This window comes from Boleophthalmus pectinirostris, unplaced genomic scaffold (assembly GCF_026225935.1).
Source record: "Boleophthalmus pectinirostris isolate CB_2022bp ecotype Guang Dong unplaced genomic scaffold, ASM2622593v1 HiC_scaffold_14, whole genome shotgun sequence".
In the NCBI taxonomy this organism is placed as follows: domain Eukaryota; kingdom Metazoa; phylum Chordata; class Actinopteri; order Gobiiformes; family Gobiidae; genus Boleophthalmus; species Boleophthalmus pectinirostris.
The window spans coordinates 18,054,440-18,070,777 of record NW_026571047.1 but is presented as its reverse complement, the minus strand read 5'-3'; the positions used below and the strand labels follow the sequence as shown (position 1 = coordinate 18,070,777).

At 43.6% G+C, this 16,338-nt stretch overlaps 3 protein-coding genes across 10 annotated transcripts in view; all 3 read left to right on the top strand.

Moving 5' to 3' along the window:
* The first annotated feature begins 97 nt into the window (after positions 1 to 97).
* On the top strand, positions 98 to 1,535 carry mrm1 (mitochondrial rRNA methyltransferase 1 homolog (S. cerevisiae)). The gene has a single exon (XM_020918343.2). It carries the CDS (start codon positions 216 to 218, stop codon positions 1,326 to 1,328), a length of 1,113 nt encoding a protein of 370 aa, XP_020774002.1. The 5' UTR covers positions 98 to 215; the 3' UTR covers positions 1,329 to 1,535.
* A 535-nt stretch (positions 1,536 to 2,070) lies between these two features.
* fbrs (fibrosin) lies at positions 2,071 to 11,161 on the top strand. Of its 5 annotated transcripts, none has more exons than XM_055150114.1 (18): positions 2,071 to 3,776; positions 4,199 to 4,360; positions 4,456 to 4,482; positions 4,594 to 4,623; positions 4,694 to 4,742; positions 4,827 to 5,154; positions 5,233 to 5,462; positions 5,671 to 5,888; positions 5,967 to 6,008; positions 6,107 to 6,202; positions 6,379 to 6,447; positions 6,612 to 6,650; positions 7,005 to 7,076; positions 7,141 to 7,294; positions 7,387 to 7,464; positions 7,664 to 7,747; positions 8,058 to 8,262; positions 8,341 to 11,161. In XM_055150114.1, the coding sequence occupies exons 1-18, from the start codon at positions 3,474 to 3,476 to the stop codon at positions 9,890 to 9,892; spliced, it is 3,738 nt and encodes a 1,245-aa protein (XP_055006089.1). In that variant the 5' UTR covers positions 2,071 to 3,473; the 3' UTR covers positions 9,893 to 11,161. The 5 variants fall into 5 exon arrangements, with proteins under 5 accessions (XP_055006089.1, XP_055006092.1, XP_055006093.1 ...); XM_055150113.1 differs by having other exon boundaries at positions 2,072 to 3,776; positions 6,364 to 6,447; XM_055150117.1 differs by lacking the exon at positions 6,612 to 6,650.
* Positions 11,162 to 11,501: 340 nt separating this feature from the next.
* Positions 11,502 to 16,338, top strand: part of srcap (Snf2-related CREBBP activator protein) — a 30,047-nt gene continuing 25,210 nt past the window's right edge. For 3 of the 4 annotated variants that reach the window (XM_020918284.2, XM_055150585.1, XM_055150584.1), the window contains exons 1-3: positions 11,502 to 11,720; positions 13,195 to 13,271; positions 13,365 to 15,997. In XM_020918284.2, the coding sequence (XP_020773943.2) occupies positions 13,679 to 15,997 (2,319 nt within the window). In that variant the 5' untranslated portion in view covers positions 11,502 to 11,720; positions 13,195 to 13,271; positions 13,365 to 13,678. The remainder of the gene's footprint in view (positions 11,721 to 13,194; positions 13,272 to 13,364; positions 15,998 to 16,338) is intronic. The other variant, XM_020918285.2, reaches the window with a different exon arrangement.

The window sequence follows — 16,338 nt, the reverse complement described above, 5'->3', positions numbered from 1 at the left end:
TTTCTGCATATTTGGTGAAAAACTGCGTCAAAGTTTCACACTTTAACATTTTATTTTGTGGAACGTCTTGGCTGACAGTTTCCTGTATCAACTTGACACAACTTGACACATCCATGCTTGACGCCCATGTGATTGAAATAACTTCAGAAGGAAAAAGTCATAGACCCAACGACTATTTGTGAGCTCACTTTGTAGTAAGTGAATCCTAATACAATATGTGGGTCTCTTTATGGAGGAAATGTGTTCGTCGGTCATTCTCAGCTCCTAGCAGTGGAAATACTTATTATCATACCAACAATGCTCTTTTTTCGGAGAAGAATCCTGCAATGAAAAGGCTAAGAACAGTGGCAATCAAATCTAAACTAAAACCTGCATTTTTAAGAGAAAAGGCAACTAAAGACATCGTGTGGAGCAGCGAGGCACCCAGGCATCTCGATAGAAGAGTCACTGTATCACCTGAACTCAAAAAACTGTCTCTGGATGATGAACACACTGCAAAGAGAGATAGGACTGTCAAGCAAAAAGCAAAATTAGACCACCTTGAATTTGTATTTGGGATATCTCCTTGCTTACTGGCTATTACACATGGAAGAAGAAGGATTTTGGGACTGTTTGTGAAGGAAGGGGACACTTCTCTGAGAGCTTCTGTTTTGAAGGTTTGTGAAGAGGCTCAAAGACATGGAGTGCCAATTCACCATGCCAGTAAAAAGGACATTGATAAAATGGCTCCAGGGCGTGTACATCAAGGAGTATGTCTACAAGCAAGTCCCCTTACTTATGTCACAGAGGAAAAGTCAAGTCAAAGTTGGCTCCTCCCCAGAAAAAATAAAAACATGCCACTTTGGCTGGTTTTAGAAAGTGTACAAGACCCAATGAACTTAGGTGCCATTTTGCGGTCAGCCTATTTTCTTGGTGTAGACAGAGTAGTAAGCAGCATTTCTCAAAGCTGTCCCTTGTCCCCAGTTGTGAGCAAAGCCAGCTCAGGTGTCATGGAGGTGATGGAGGTGTATGGATGTAAAAATCTTGGTGAATTGCTGAAATCGAAGCAAGCAGAGGGCTGGGATGTGGTCGGGACAGTTGGGGCGGAATCAAGAGAATTTTGTGTTACCAAATGTTCCGATTTTACTATGTCTAAACCCACCTTATTGTTGATCGGTGGTGAGGGTGGAGGCCTTTCGCAGGAGCTACAAACTCACTGTCATACCCTTCTAACCATTCCTGCAGGAAGACCACTGTTCTCAGGGATAGAGTCACTCAATGTGTCAGTAGCAACTGGTATTCTGCTTCACTCTTTATTGTATTCAAGATGTTCAAACAAACCATTGTGATGAATACAAGTGTGCTGTCATTACTTACATTACATTACATTACTCACACAGGCCCAGGTCTAAAGGGGTGCACCCTCACTTCAGGAGCCTAAAATAATTCCACTTAATTGCAGCGTATTATGTTTGCACCTCTTTAAATCTTGGATGCACCCTCAGTCGGTTTGGTCTGCATCCGGGCATGGTGACATTTTAATTGAAATTACTGTGTTGTATGTGATTAAAAAAAAAAAATATATATATATATATATATATATATATATATATATATATATATATATATATACTACCGGTTGAGCCAGTCAAGCAAAAGTCGAATGTAACAATGTATAAGGAAAAATGTCCACTGGAATTGGCATATTCATTTAGACTATGTTCTAATAAAATGTTGATGGTTTGTTAACAACCCAAGGATGCCAGTTGTAGCCATTATTATCAAGATAATTTATATCAAATTTGACTTTGACATTTGAACTGACTGACTGAAGTTGGCTCAAAAATACTTTTAAAAAGCTTATTTGTAAATATGACAAAATAAAGTCAATGACAAATATAGTGTAGGTATCCAACTGCTAAAACGTCTATATGTGATTATTTAATTTTGTCTTAATTAGGCCAATTTATCATAATTTTAACAAATCTGGACTAATGACGAAAAAACATTTCTTTCTCCCTTTTTTCTTTTTGCTCAAAAGGTGTATTTACCATTCTTTCCCACATGGGGGCAGAAAGCGCAAAGAGTATCATGATGAAGCCTCGCCATGAACGGGAGGAAGAGTGGTGCACACAATGCATTGCACTGACAAGGGTTGTGTCTCCTTATTTTCACGAGAAATTTACTATTCAGTGCAAACTTGTGAATAGCCAGCATCGGACTGGTTGCGTTTCCCCGCTTCTTCATTTACATTCTGGATTGAGTGGAGTTAATCCGTTGCACTGGGACGCCGGCGTGTGCTTCAACTTGTCCTAAACATTGGATTACAGTCTCGGCAGCACAAGGAGCTGCCCAGCCCAAAGGGGGCTTGGCCCACACCCCGATAATGGAAATCCACACCGAGGCTCTACCGACTGGGCCTTGATTATATTTCCTTATAATGGGGCTAAAATGGAAGAAGAGTTGGGCGCAAAAAGCAAAATTGGATTACTCAGATGGTGTTAAGTTGTTGTGAGGGACTTTACATTTTCTGCACTTCCGTTTAAACGGAGAGGTTTGTGGCTAACAGCTGGAACGGCTAAGGCTAGCAAGCCACTGTGCTAATGTTACGTCTTTCTTTTGATGTAATTTAACCATTATCATCGGCCTTTAATATTAGATGAGTGGAAGGTGTTACCTTCCGAATGTTGAATTTAGGTTTAACGGTTTAATGAACTGCAGGAATTATCCAAGAACCCAGATGTGTTTTAAGAATATTGTTTTATTCTTAGTCGCTAGCAATATTGTTTGTGTTTAGTTAGCTGCGTACTTGTTATCCAAAAGAGCTATTTTGTTGAAAATCTGGGCCAAAGTGTACTATCGGAACCCAGTAAAGTGCAATGTATTTCTCTAAAATTACTTGAGATGTTCATGAAGACTTTGTAGCCTATGACCAAATCCTGTCACCACCACCGGGTTGCTGCTATCGCGTATCTGGGTTATTGGCCTTGCTAAACTGCTAACATCTTGCTCACGGAAATAAATTTGACAGTGAGTGTTATAATCAGGGCATTATAACATCCTGGTTAAGCAAGGACTCAGTTCTCACGGTATAGTATACAATTTAAGTGGCAGGGACCAGGATTCGCTTTGTTTTGACATTAGTGTGGTCTTGTCTTTTTGTTTACATGCGTATAACTCATTTGTTTTGCAAGCTAATGTTAGCCCCCTCTAGCAAACAGCCAGTGGCGTTCTGACACTTCGGCATGCCGTGGATTTTCAGCATTTCTTTATGGATCTATCTTTCTAGTCAGACTGATTGAAATGACTTTAAAATTCCGCCGAAAGAAAGGCACGGATGCCAACAGACTGTGTTCGACATACGGAGAATAAAAGCCACTGGTTTCATTAACGCCATTTTGCAGGGCTCTTGTTAAAGGCCCGTGTTGTGTTTAATCTTCGCCGGACCGGATCTAGGTTAAAGTGCCTTTGGTGTCATAGCTCGGAGCTTGGTTATGGAGGGTCCCAGCCGCAGCACCGGGTTTAGACAGAGCCGACGGTCGCGGTCTCAGCGGGACAGAGAGCGGCGGCGGCGGAGAGTGGACTTGAATGAGCAGCGGGCCACATCTCTGTCCTCGGGGTCCGATCAAGAGGCCTGTGGCACCAATGGAGTCCGGGGCCCTGGAGGGAGAGAAGGCAGACCGGGCTTTGGCAGACACAGGCCGCCGCGCCGGAGGAAGCGGGAGTCTGTGTCCTGTGAGGAGGACATCATCGATGGTTTCGCGATTGCCAGCTTCGTTAGCCTGGAGGCATTAGAGGTACAACAGTTCTGCGTGTATCAACTCAAAACTGTGTCGTCTTCCCTTTTGTAAATTGCACAACTTGCACAGTCAGAATTTGACAAATGGAGCAAATCAGTTTTACACTATAATGCACTGAACACATAGCTCTGTGTTTACAGTGTAAAACAAGTCAGCAGGCTACAGATTGAAATGAAACGTAAAAATAAAGTGCAGGAATGAAATACAGTGAAGGCAGATCTTCTGAAAAGGCTACCACTAATGGGTTCTGAACAGGCCTAAATAATTCATGATCTGATTCTGTCAAGATGGAGATGAGCTGCCAAAAAGTTTTGAATTCTGACAACCCAGTGTGTATCTCCTGTACATGATACAGAGCATTTGTATTCTTACTGGCATACCAACACTAATTGTTGAGTGTTTTAATTGTAATTTTTAAGATGGACTGTTCTCTGAAGCCCAATCAACGCTCTGACATGTCGGGAAGGAGGAACAAGGGGAAACGAGGTCCGGAGCAAAATGGAGGAGGCCCACTGTCAGATCCAGAGGCAGGTGGACCTCATAGTGTTCATCGAACCAAAAAAAGAAAGATGGATGAGCAGGTGAATAATAAAAGAATGTCATACAACACTTGTATCTTGTACTGATCTCTTAATATGTATGTTTTTGTCATTGATTTAAATCTACTATGTTTTAGGGAATGCCTTTGGAAACTGGCTACATTGTAAGCAATTTCATTTTTTTAATTCAGTACACAATGTTTTTGCATTGCCAACATGTTTAATTTTGGTGGTATACAGCTTTATGAAAATAATGTCTATTTTCCCTTCCTCAGTGTGACACTGAGAGTGATTCTGGTGGCAAGGTGTGTATTTTTGTTGATATACATTTTAACTCTTGACTACAAATTTATCTAATTTTACAATTCCTCCTAGGCTTCTGACAATGAAATTGACCCAGTCTTCACCGTTAGTACTAGGAAAGGTACATACATACTTTTTTTGTTGTGTTTATTGCTTTCAACATTGGCAAATACAGACCAGGATGCTGACTGAGTTTCTTTTTCAGTTGTTGAGCCACCAGTGACGAGCATGGGCTCATCCATTGGTAAAACTGGCCCTCCACTGCAGGTGCGCTGTGGGAGTGTCTCACGGTTGATGGTGACCCCACGTGTGTCTGGTCTGGAGCGAAGTCAGGAGAAAAGCCAGGAACAAAATTTCACAGAACCAGTTGCTACTTCTACCTCTACTGCTTGCCTGCCTTCCCACTCCTCTGTTCCTCGACCTAATGCCATCAACCCTGGCAGTAGCCCCCACAATGCCAACTCTCCACTCTCAAAACCCAAGCCCTTTCTCACGTTACCTGGTCGATCACAACCTATGTATAGCAGTAACAGGTAGGTTAATAACTTGAATGACTGTAAAATTATTAGAAGCACATTTTCCAATGACCCTCATCTATTCTGTCTTTCTAGGAGTAGTACTCCTGTCAAACCAACCTCATCTGCGTCATCAATGGCCACTTCTTCCATGCGTCCGCCCACACCATCCACAAGTGTGTCTCTGTTGTACAATAGAGGCTCCAGCTCCTCTCTGCCTCTCAGACCTCCTTCACGAGCCAGTGCTGGAGCACTTTTCACCTCATCTCCTGGTCTCCCACCTCCACCTCCTCTGCTACAAGGACCATCACATACGTCTGCAGCAGGTACATTTTCTTTATGTAAAATAAAGTGTGAAAGTAGTAATACTTTGTTACTGTTTTTCATAGACAAATTCATGACAATAAAACTTATTCTGATTCTAATCTTCATTAACAGTCTATTTAGATTTGATATTTAGATATATTATAACACATTTTTAACATCACATTTTTTGGACTGCAACAGCAAAATATTATTTTATTATCTTTAAAGAGCGTGAAGGCCGGCGTAGTGTCCCTGGGTCAGAGAATGCCACAGCGGGCCGCACCACTCCTGCCTCCAGTTCCACACCAGGGTCTTCAAGTAGGACATCGCAGAACCAGCCCAGCATACCAGTCCAGTTCCATCAGCACAACCACCAGCACCAACACACGCACACACACCAACACTTCACACCTTTCCAGTACCCACCAGCTGCTGCACCACCACTGGTGAGTTCCACTTTAAACTCATGCATGCTTTACTCGGGCACAATGCAACAGCAATTAACCAATGCAACTGTCTTTTAGTTTGAGAAGTATGGCAAAATGAATGAGCTGTACCGACACCCTGTAAGTATTACAAGTCAACGCATTTCTTGATTTAAGATTTATTTCTAAATACGACTGACAAGTTCTTTCTTACCTTATTTATTTTCACAATTTTCTAGTTTTTCCCACAATTCCCACTCTCAGTGCCGAGTATTCAGCCTGTGATTCCTCCGACTGGGCCTTTTAGCTCCTTACAAGGAGCATTTCAGCCAAAGGTATTAGTTCTGAAAATAAGATCTATAGCTTTTTTGCCTGTGATCTTCATGTTAAGGACAAAACTTTATTGATGTGAATATTTTCTTGTTTCTCTAGTAGCTATTCCTTATGAAAATAGTGGTTGTTATTTGTTGATGCATTTCTTTGCTCTTTTTGATAGCCTCTTGTCCCTCAGGGAACTGCTCCTGACCTAACTGCTCGACTTGGGGTTGTGCCTCACCATCTTCAGCCCAAAGACCCCAGGGTAAGATTTTAGTCAATGATCTCGAATAAGGAGACATAGGTCAGGATAAAATGTGCTGGCATGTGGGCCTAGTGCTTTAGTGAGTGTAAATCTATTATTGAAAACCAATGAGACAATGAGGTGATTAATAAGGTGGTTTTATATATATTTTTTTTCTGTTGTAGCTTACTGATCCATTTGGGACATCGTTGAAAATCAGTAATGTAAGCATACGCTGATTTTGTTGCTGTTTTCTTAAGCACCTGAAACATTTCAGCAGTTTTTTAATTCACTCACAGCTTCACTCCCCTCATGCACTAATCTTACTAATATTGTCTCACCGCTGCTGGTTTGACTTTTGACCTTGCGCAATCTTGCAGATTTGCCAGCTAGGGAGTAATTAATTTATTACCAAAATTTTCTGTGGTCACATTATCTCATATTCAGGAAGCCCTAGTCATACGTAGACCAGCGCACATTTTATTTAACAGTCAAACAGATCCTTTGAATGTGCAAAGGCAATCTTCCAAGATTGTATCAATTTAAAACTAAAGGGGTTTTCTATCTGTGATTTGTAGAAACCAGGGAAATGGTGTGCTATGCATGTCTATGTGGCCTGGATGATTTTAAGCCATCAGAAGAAAGTAAAGGTATGTATTGACATAACAGTGGCTGTGTTAAGTATATTGCTAAGTGTGATTTTATGTTTTGCAGTTAATGCAAGCTGATCCTCACAAATTGGACTTCCGGAGTGACCTGCTGGCCCGTCTTCCAGGGGCTGGCGGACTTGGTCCACTCGGACCAATGGGGGGATCACTGCCCCCTACTCACGACCTGACAAGGCCTCCCACTCTGTTTTCTGCTACAGGTGCATAATCTTGCATTTACTTGCAACTGTGAAACAATATTTTAAACTATATGCTTGTGTGTTTTAATTATGGATGTCAAACATTTTTTCAGGTGGTGTCAATCCTTCCACTGCGCCTTTCATCACTCCATCTACACCCCATTCTTCATTCCTGACACCGTCACACTTGGGTATGTTTATGAAAGATATGGATGTTAAAACATATTTGAATCTACATTTTATTCAAGCACCCAACTGTTCAGTTATATATAAAAATAAAATCAATGCTTAGAGGATATAGGTGATAGTTCTTGAAATCACTTACACTTTACACACAGTTTGCCTGAATGGCTGAACAGTATTTTTGATATGAATTCCTGTATGTTTTAGATCCTTATGGTCGCTCACCACCCTTTACCCCGCTGGGAGCCTTGGGCTCTGGTGCCTTTGGGGGACTGGGCAGCCCATCTCTGGGTCAGTGTTATATCTGTTCTTGTACTGTATTTAAAATTACTAAGTAATATACTCGATATGTAAAATATAGATATTGTAAAAGACTTAAAAAAAAAAAAAAAAAAGAGAGAGAGAAAGTAAAAAAAAGAAAAAGAGAGAGAGAGAATAAACATACAGGAGACTGAAATTTTTTTTAAATATATTATTATTATTATTATTTATTTTTTATCTTTAATATTTGTCTGCTCTGGTCTTTTCTGTGCTGGATAAAGCACATTACAAGATCATTAGCTCTTCTTACCAATGTAAAAACCTGTGACATGTTCTTCAGGTGGTTCTGTATTTGGTCCTAAAGACTCCCCAGCAAGTGTGGTGGGGGGCTTATCCTCTAATCATCATGACCCTTGGAGTCGTCTACATGGTGGTCCTCCTGGTTTCCCTGGGCCCAGCTGGGCTAAAGGCCCTGATAAAAGGGATGATCGAGGGAAAGATGCAGAAAGAAGAGATGTCCCTCATATTAAAGATGAAAAAGACAGGTAAGATTGATATATCTGTGGGAGTTTGTTCCTCTGCCACGGCACTAAACTAAACTAAATTTATGTTGTTTTTTGTAGAGACAATATGCTGTATGGCCGACCTCCTGTGAGAATGTCTCCAGTTGGCCCTGCCTTCAAACCCCGCAGTAGCACCCCAGTTTCCCACATAAATGGCCACAGCAGTGCCCTGGGGCCAAGCAGTGGACCCATTGAAGACCTGACCCGCAGTTTAAATCGGGACAGAGACCGTGAGAGGGAGGCAGATAAGAGACCATTGCCAACAGTGTCCTCAAGGGGGCCTCCTGTTGGTTCTTCCACTTTATTAGGAGATAGGGAAAGGCCACGGTCTTCCTCCTCCTCTGTGCTTACCACACCTCCACCTTCCAACCTCTCTGCACCTTCACCCCTGGACCTTTACCCACGCTCTCTTGGCTCATCAGCACATGGCCACCATAATGAATCCACACACTCCCAAAGAGACGGCAACCCTCCTGCTTCCTCTGTAGCTTCTGCCTCTGTCACCACTTTGACTCAGGCCAAGAAGTCTGATCGGACAACACCTGTCTCCAAATCTTCCCTACTTGTTCCCCCAGTCAAAGTGAAAGAGGAGAGAAAAGAGGAACCAGAGCACATCCCCATCACACTGCCACCTCCCCCAGCACCAAATCATACCTTTGACCGCCCAAACAGCCATCCACTCCATCCTCGCTCTGGCACCCCCTCCTCCTCATCTTTAACACCCACTCCAGGTGTTCCCCTTCCCCCACCCACCCCAAACCCACATCTCTCTCTGCTAGACCGCACTCGAGCTATCGATGCTTACCTGGGTGGTGCAGGTCCCGGTGGACTGGTGGTTGGTCCAGGAGCTGACCGTTTCCATCCTGGCCCAACACATGGACCTTCTCAGGGGCCACACAGCTTCACATGGGACCCGTGGAGGGAGCTGGCGGTTCAGCATCAGCAGCAGCGCAGAGAGGCCTTGGCACTTCGGTCGGACCCTCACCTTGCACTGCGCTCAGATCCACATCTGGCTCGTCTGCTCCAGCACCAGCGCCTCCTGGAGGCAGAGAGGGTTGCAGCAGTAGCAGCTGCTGCAGCTGCACCTCACCATCCACCTACGTCTACCTCTACTCCCTCCAGCTCTGCTGTTCGCCAGGAATTCAGCCTTATGGCCCACCCTTTTGACCGCCACCATCAGCTCGGACCTCCTGGAGGTGGGCTGATTGATGAGGAGCAGCGTGCTCAGATTCTGAGAGAAGACTTTGAAAGGGCACGTTACTTTAGCATGCATCCTCATCTCCCTGGGTCTCACCTCTCCAGTCCCTCTCATGCTGCTACTGCTGCCCACTTGGAACAGCTCCACCCGGGCCTCCTATCCCATCCCCTTCCTCCAGGAGCCTCTGCAGCCCACCACGCAGGCCTTTACTCACGGCTCGCCCCCCTAAACCCTCATATGGCCAATGGCATCCTGGCAAAGACCCCTGCTGGGCTGGTAGGAGCCCTGTCAATGGGGCACCCACCACCCCTCATTCCGTCCGTGACCAGTCGGTCCGCTACTCCCCCTCGCAGACTTGGAGCACCAGGTGAGCTGGCCCTGTTCAGTGCTCATAAAGACGGAGAGTCCAGATAGTACTGGGACAATGCTGGAGGATATTAAGGGAAATGTCAGGATCACTGTGCTGCTCTCAAACAACCCCTTCCTCTCGCAGAGTAAACCACAAAGAAGCATCAGTGATTGCCTGGAAATGATGTTGGTGGTAAATGCAAGACTCATCATTGTGGCTTTGAAATATACCCACTAGTTATCAGTGCAATCTAAAGGTACATGGTTTCGTGCATCCTTGGTGTATTTTTCTTTTTATATTGGCTGTTCAATACAGTAGTCAATGAACTCTGTTTGAAGAGGCAGAGGACAGGTTTTTGTGGTGGTTGAATGAATATGTAACTGTGCTCTTGAGCAGGCTTTTTCAGGTTTGTGAAAAACAACTTGCATCAAATGTACAATTGAAAATATGTAAGGGTTCTTGTTCTGTTTAGTTAAGGTTACTGAAAGTCCTCTTTGACAAATCTGACCACGTGCTTATGTCAAAGAGGGCTGAAGAACAGAGGAAAAGTAGTGTGTCCTGATTTAGTTTGTCTTTGGTCATCATAAAGACACATTACAGTTAGGACCATATCATTAAGTTGGCATTTTACCTCAGCTTTCTGCTTCCCAAAAATCTAACCCAGATTCTCAGCTTCATTACTACATCTCATTTGCTTTTTTGTTTTCAAATTTATGAACTGTGCTGCACTGTGAGTAAACACAGTTTTAGAGCTTCCTGTTACTGTTTCCCATTCTCCCCTGACTACATGAGCAGGACCAGAATATAGTAGTGTAGAAAAAATGCATTTGTAATATTAATCTTAACATTAATTATCTTCTATAATAATAAATATATTCACTGTTATGTTATTGTCATTGTTTCAGGTATCAAGCAGAACCCCTCTCCTGAAATGTTTTAGGTCACACAAAAACACATCATTAGGCTGCTTCACATAAATGTTAAAATGCTTGTGAACCTATCAAGGCCTATCAATTGTATCTCTGGTCTCTATGGATTTCATCTGACCTAAATATGTAGAGAGGCAGGTTTTCCTGTGTGGTTTATATGTATACATTTGGGAGTGGGACTGTGGGAGCGCTGAACATTTAATTGTCCTGTTATTGATAAAATAAGTTATATACATGGAAAGTGGGACAAATGCTAAGAAAAAATATAAGACTCAAGGGCAAGTAGACAGTGGGTCAACTGAGAGGGAAAAGACTGGGTCAATTATTTTAATATGACCATTTTATACCTTTCAAACCCCCTCCCAAGAGACGGCAAAGATTAATTATTAAATGAATTGTTGTTTACGTTGTTGTCTTGGTCTTTTTTTCTTATATAAACTTTTAAAATTACTAAAAGTCATGTATCTAAAGATCTGCAAACTACATGGGTAACAGAGAACCCCTAAATTAATGAAACTTTTGGAATGAGCTTACAGAGTGTAAAAATAAACCGTGCTTTCATAAAATCTTATAAACGGACATGCGAATATTAAATAAGTTGCGATGTAATCTATGATTTCATCTCGCAAAAGTGTAAACCATAGGACAAGTCTCACAAATACAAAAATTTAAGTGGCGCGCTCTTGGATTTTCTCGCGAGATTTCCGTGCTCTGTACTTTGTCAGCAGCGGCGTCCCTCCACCATTTCGCTGCGTAAAGTCTCCTCCCCGCGACCGCTACATTCTGCGCCGAAACCCAGTCTCTCCCGGTCCGTATTTTAACTTCTTCCCACAGACCTACTGGTACCTCGTTGGGTACCGGGAGATAGTTTGGATCGCCAACATCACGGATTGAGTGTGATTTTGTACGGATGACGACTCCTTCAACAAGAATTTAGTAAAAGAAAATTGGTCGGAAATTTCAGGTAGGTGGGAACTTAAGATGGCGGCCGTAAAAGGGAGGGGGGCAAGGAGGAAGTAATGGGGGCCCTAAAGGGGTGTATACGACACACGAAGCGACACAATACGGCAGCATGTCCCAGCTGTAAATATGCGTTCCTTGTGCTCTTTTGTATTAAAGACGTACTTTTGATGGATCGGAAATTGAGCGAATGATCAGTAACATGTAGCAAGCTCTGTTAGTATGTAATGCCTCAAAGAGACAATTATTTACACAGTAACTTTAAGTTTGTCCATGCTGAAGTACCTGCCTTGTTGCTGTGCGCGCCCTACCTAATTACCCCCCATTCAATCGTTGCAAAATGTACTGGCAACTAAATAACATATTTGTAGTTTTTGTTTTTTAATAAAAAATTGCAGCTTGTTTGTGCCAGAAACATAAAACATATGCCATTTAATTTTCTAGTATTCTTGGTGATTTGACCCCACGCAGTGACGTCACATTGATCCCCCCCCCCCCCCCCCCGTAGTGTATGTAGAAGCGGCATTAATGTGACTTTTCACATGGTTTGGCTTACTTTTAAAAGATCTTTTAATGCAATCTGTGGACACTGACGAGCTCGTTTTGATAAGACTATTATATAATTGTGGGAGCGTCATAGTGCCAGCTCATCCAATAAATGTACCCTATCACTTCTAACTCTTGTAGCCTGCTAGTTAGCAGGCTTTTCTTCAGTGCCACCCTAGCAGTGTTATTGTAAATGCTAATGCTAGATGCTAACTGCCCCCCAAAAGCGCCTGTGTTAATTATTTGCAACAGATATATGATATCATGCCATGAATATATGCGACTATCGGTAAACTGGTCAGACCCTTTCGAAATGTATCATGTGAGCAGCCACCGGTGCATCAGTGCTCGTATCTTGCATTTGGAAAACCTCTATTCTGGGGGAATCTTTATCGGTAACCATAGTAACTCTCCGTGTCTTAACGAACATACGTTAACGCTACATTTGTTCAGGTATAAATGAATGGCCCGGGCCCGCGCGCCTGTCTGCCGGCGAAGCCCGGGAGCGCGTGCTGCAGAATTCCTAACGTCTTGAGTTGAATGCTCCGTAACAGCTAACACATCCATGGTTCACTGCAGTAAATGCTATCCTGGACCCACAGCTATAGCCACCACTGTTTACTCTACTGCCATGGCTGCTATCCTTATTTTCTTGCAAAGTAATACACCACCTGTTTATACAAGCTTATAAGAATTACCATTACATTACATATGTGGATGCTTCCTCCATGTGACTCTATAGCCTACCCATCATCACATAAGCTACACTGTTGTCAGTCCACTCTTCAAGTTTTATGGGAAGCAAGAGTAGCAAGCGGTAATACTACTTCCCCAAGAGCCTACACCTATTTAACAACTAAGAAACCAAGAAACAGAAAAAGTGTGAGTTCTTTGAAGTTTTACATTTTATGTTCCATATGTATGTTCTACAGATGATGTGGTGGGGATCCTAACTTCAGCATCCTGGAAGTAGAAAGCACAGAAGACCTGTGTCTACAACAACAGACAGGTACAGCACTTGTAGTACTTGAGCAGACTAGTCAGAGTTGTTGCATCTTGCTTTTAATTTTAATTGTGTTAGTAATAATGGTTTGTCCTCTAGGAGCAGTGGTCAGCCAGAGCGGAGCAGAGGAGCAGAGCTCTGGGGAGGAGGCGGTGCGGCAGCGTGCCTCTCCGGCTGTGGAAGTGCTGGGTGCTGACCCCCAGGCTGCACACAATGTGGCTGGGGAGTCACTTCAGCATGCCCCGCAGCCGGTCACAGCTGCCCCCCGCCCAGTACCTCCTTCCTCTAAAACGCTCGCAGTGCCATTGCTGGATGGTGAAAGTCTTGCATTTGTCAACACAGAGAAGTTCGCTTCACCCGCCTTGTATGAGGACTTACCAGCCGAGGGAGACAGGCCCTCAGAATCAGAACTTATGGAGGAAAGATTTGCCAACATTGCAGGAGTCTTTTCAACATCCTCTACTGAGGACTGCAATCCCTCTGAAATGCAAAGGCACCCATCCTCCTGTTGTCCTCCTCTCTCCTCAGACATACAGCTCAGCAACACAGTGCTGCAATACGGGTCCCAAACTATTGAAGAGAAAAGCCCCTCAAATCAGACTAAGCAGAGTCAACCAGCAAAAGAGGCTGGAATTGTGGATATTCAAGGGACACAAGAGAAAACATCTTTCACTTTGGAAATTAAACCAGAAACGGCTGTTAAAGAGTACACAGGTGAAAATGTTATCTCACAACCATTTTCTTTCCAAACTTCAACTACTGCCTCACAAGCCAGTGTTGAAGTCCAAGACACAGCAAACAATAGGGCTATCGAAGAGGAGCTGCTCACCAAAATTGTTACTGAACAGAACTTTCAATCACAAACTCTCAGCGCGCCCTTATTTCACAACAATGAGAGTGAACAAATTGACATGCCACAAACTGAGATCTCACACTCTGAGCCCACATCGGAACCTGAAACTGTCAATGTTCCAAACTTCCACCAAGCGCAGGACGGGGACCATGAGAGCATGAGTCCTGACCATGTTCTGGACACTGCTGCTACAGTCCAGTCAGAAAGCATCTGTATTCAGGACACTTTCACTAAACCTTCCTCTGCTCCCCTTTTAGTCGGGACAGACCTCGTAGTGTCATTACAGACGGAGCAGGGAACCTCCACGGAACAAGTCGGCTCCACTGAAATGCCACTAATAGCTCAGATTGTGCACTCATCGGACGCTCATGAAATCGTGGTTGTCCGAGAGGACGGGGATTGGTCTGGTGTACATCTCAACCAGAGTTACCTGCTCCAACGGGAAGATGGCACTGTTTGCCAAGCTGCTATTATCAATGACCTGGGCTCAGAGCTGTCCGCTGGGGAGACTGTACACCTGGACTCTCAGTCTGTGGAGGTGTATCAGTTTTGTGACCTGGTGGAGGAGGTGGCAGAGGAGACAGTGTGTGGCAGCAGTGGTATTCAGATCCCCCATTCTCCAGGTTATGAAGTGAACTTGTTTAATGCATTACTGGACAACTCGGATGACTTTTCTGTCAAAGAAGACCTAGAATCACAAATGGATACAACTTTTCACACTATTGATGAAAGTGATGGTGTTATAATATCTCAACAGGCTGTGCTTTCATCACATGATGGAAATCAAATAGTCACATGTACTAGCAGTGACTGTCATACTATGTCCATACAAAACACTGGTGTTGCTGCTGTCCAGCAACACTTGATATTGGATGCTTGCCAGTCAGGAGCAAACTCAAATGAGGTTTGTTTAGTTGAAGTAGCCGCTGTTACATCTGATTCCTTTGCTGTTGAACAGGCAAGCACTAGCACAGAGGCCCTGGGCTCTTGCACACAGTTGGTAATGGCTGCAGACCAGTCAGAGGCTCTTCAGAAACAGGAACCAGATGTAACGGCGTCTTCTCTAACATCTCCATTACAAGTGGTCAGTGCTGCAGTGCATGTGGACGGGCAACCATCTTTAAGCCACTCCTCAGGAGTTACTGTTGTAAGTGCTGCAAAGCTTGAACCCTGTGTTTCTTCACATGAAGAGGGCAAAGAAACTGCTACAACAGCTTTGCAAACAATACACACTGTTGTTGTGACCACATCAACAGAGACAGCCTGCCCTTCTCCCTTTCTGGGTCAGATAAACCCAAAGTTGCTCATTCTCAAACCCGGGACAAGTCCAGTCCTCAAAGCCCCTGCCTCCATCGTGGCTCAGGTGACCAGGGCACAGAACGCCCTCAGCACGGGCAGCGTGTCTGAAGAGTGCCTTTCTCACACAGGCTCCTCTGTGGCTCCTTGCAGCCACAATGAGCAGACAAACTGCTCTGTCAAAGCTCCGGTCCCTGCTCTTCTCACTGCATCTGGTTCCTCCAAAAGTGACACCCTAACAGAAAACTTAAATGGAAACAATTCTGGTTCACAAAACTCTACAGATGCCCCTGTGGTAGTTTTTGAACCATCTCAAATGGACAGTACTGCTGTGACTGAAACTAGCTTTAACAACACTATTATCAGCCAGCCTGACTCGTTAGCTGGGGAGGGTGAGGATGAGGGGGAAGAGGGGGAGGAGGAGGAGGAGGAGGGGGTGGATGGGGATGAGGAGATGGAACAGGATGAAGATGCTGGAGATGGCTCTGTGGACGAGGGCAGTAGTGAAGAAGAAGGCAGTGTCGAAGAACCAGAGGGTGACAGACCTGAGGGTGATGTGACCTCACCAGCTTCTCCACATAAGGTATTTAATTGTATAGTATGTCTTTATATAGTAATCTGTGACCATGATTACATTCTGTTTGCTAGCATGTTATAATGCAGTTGTCTTTTGTTTACATTATTTTAGGGCTGAAACTAATGCATTGATTAGTTACAACAACAATTGGTTTATTGAAATAATTGTCTACTATTAAAGTAATAAAAAATATTCTTATCTGGACTACACAGCAACTCTAAAACATGCCATTTGCTGAGTTAAGAGGGTTTATGACCAGAGCACAAATTGCATTAGTTCTACAGGTTTCTGTGTTATTTAAGTAAATGTATTTTTAAAAAATCTGTGAGATTCATTTGGTAAAGTGA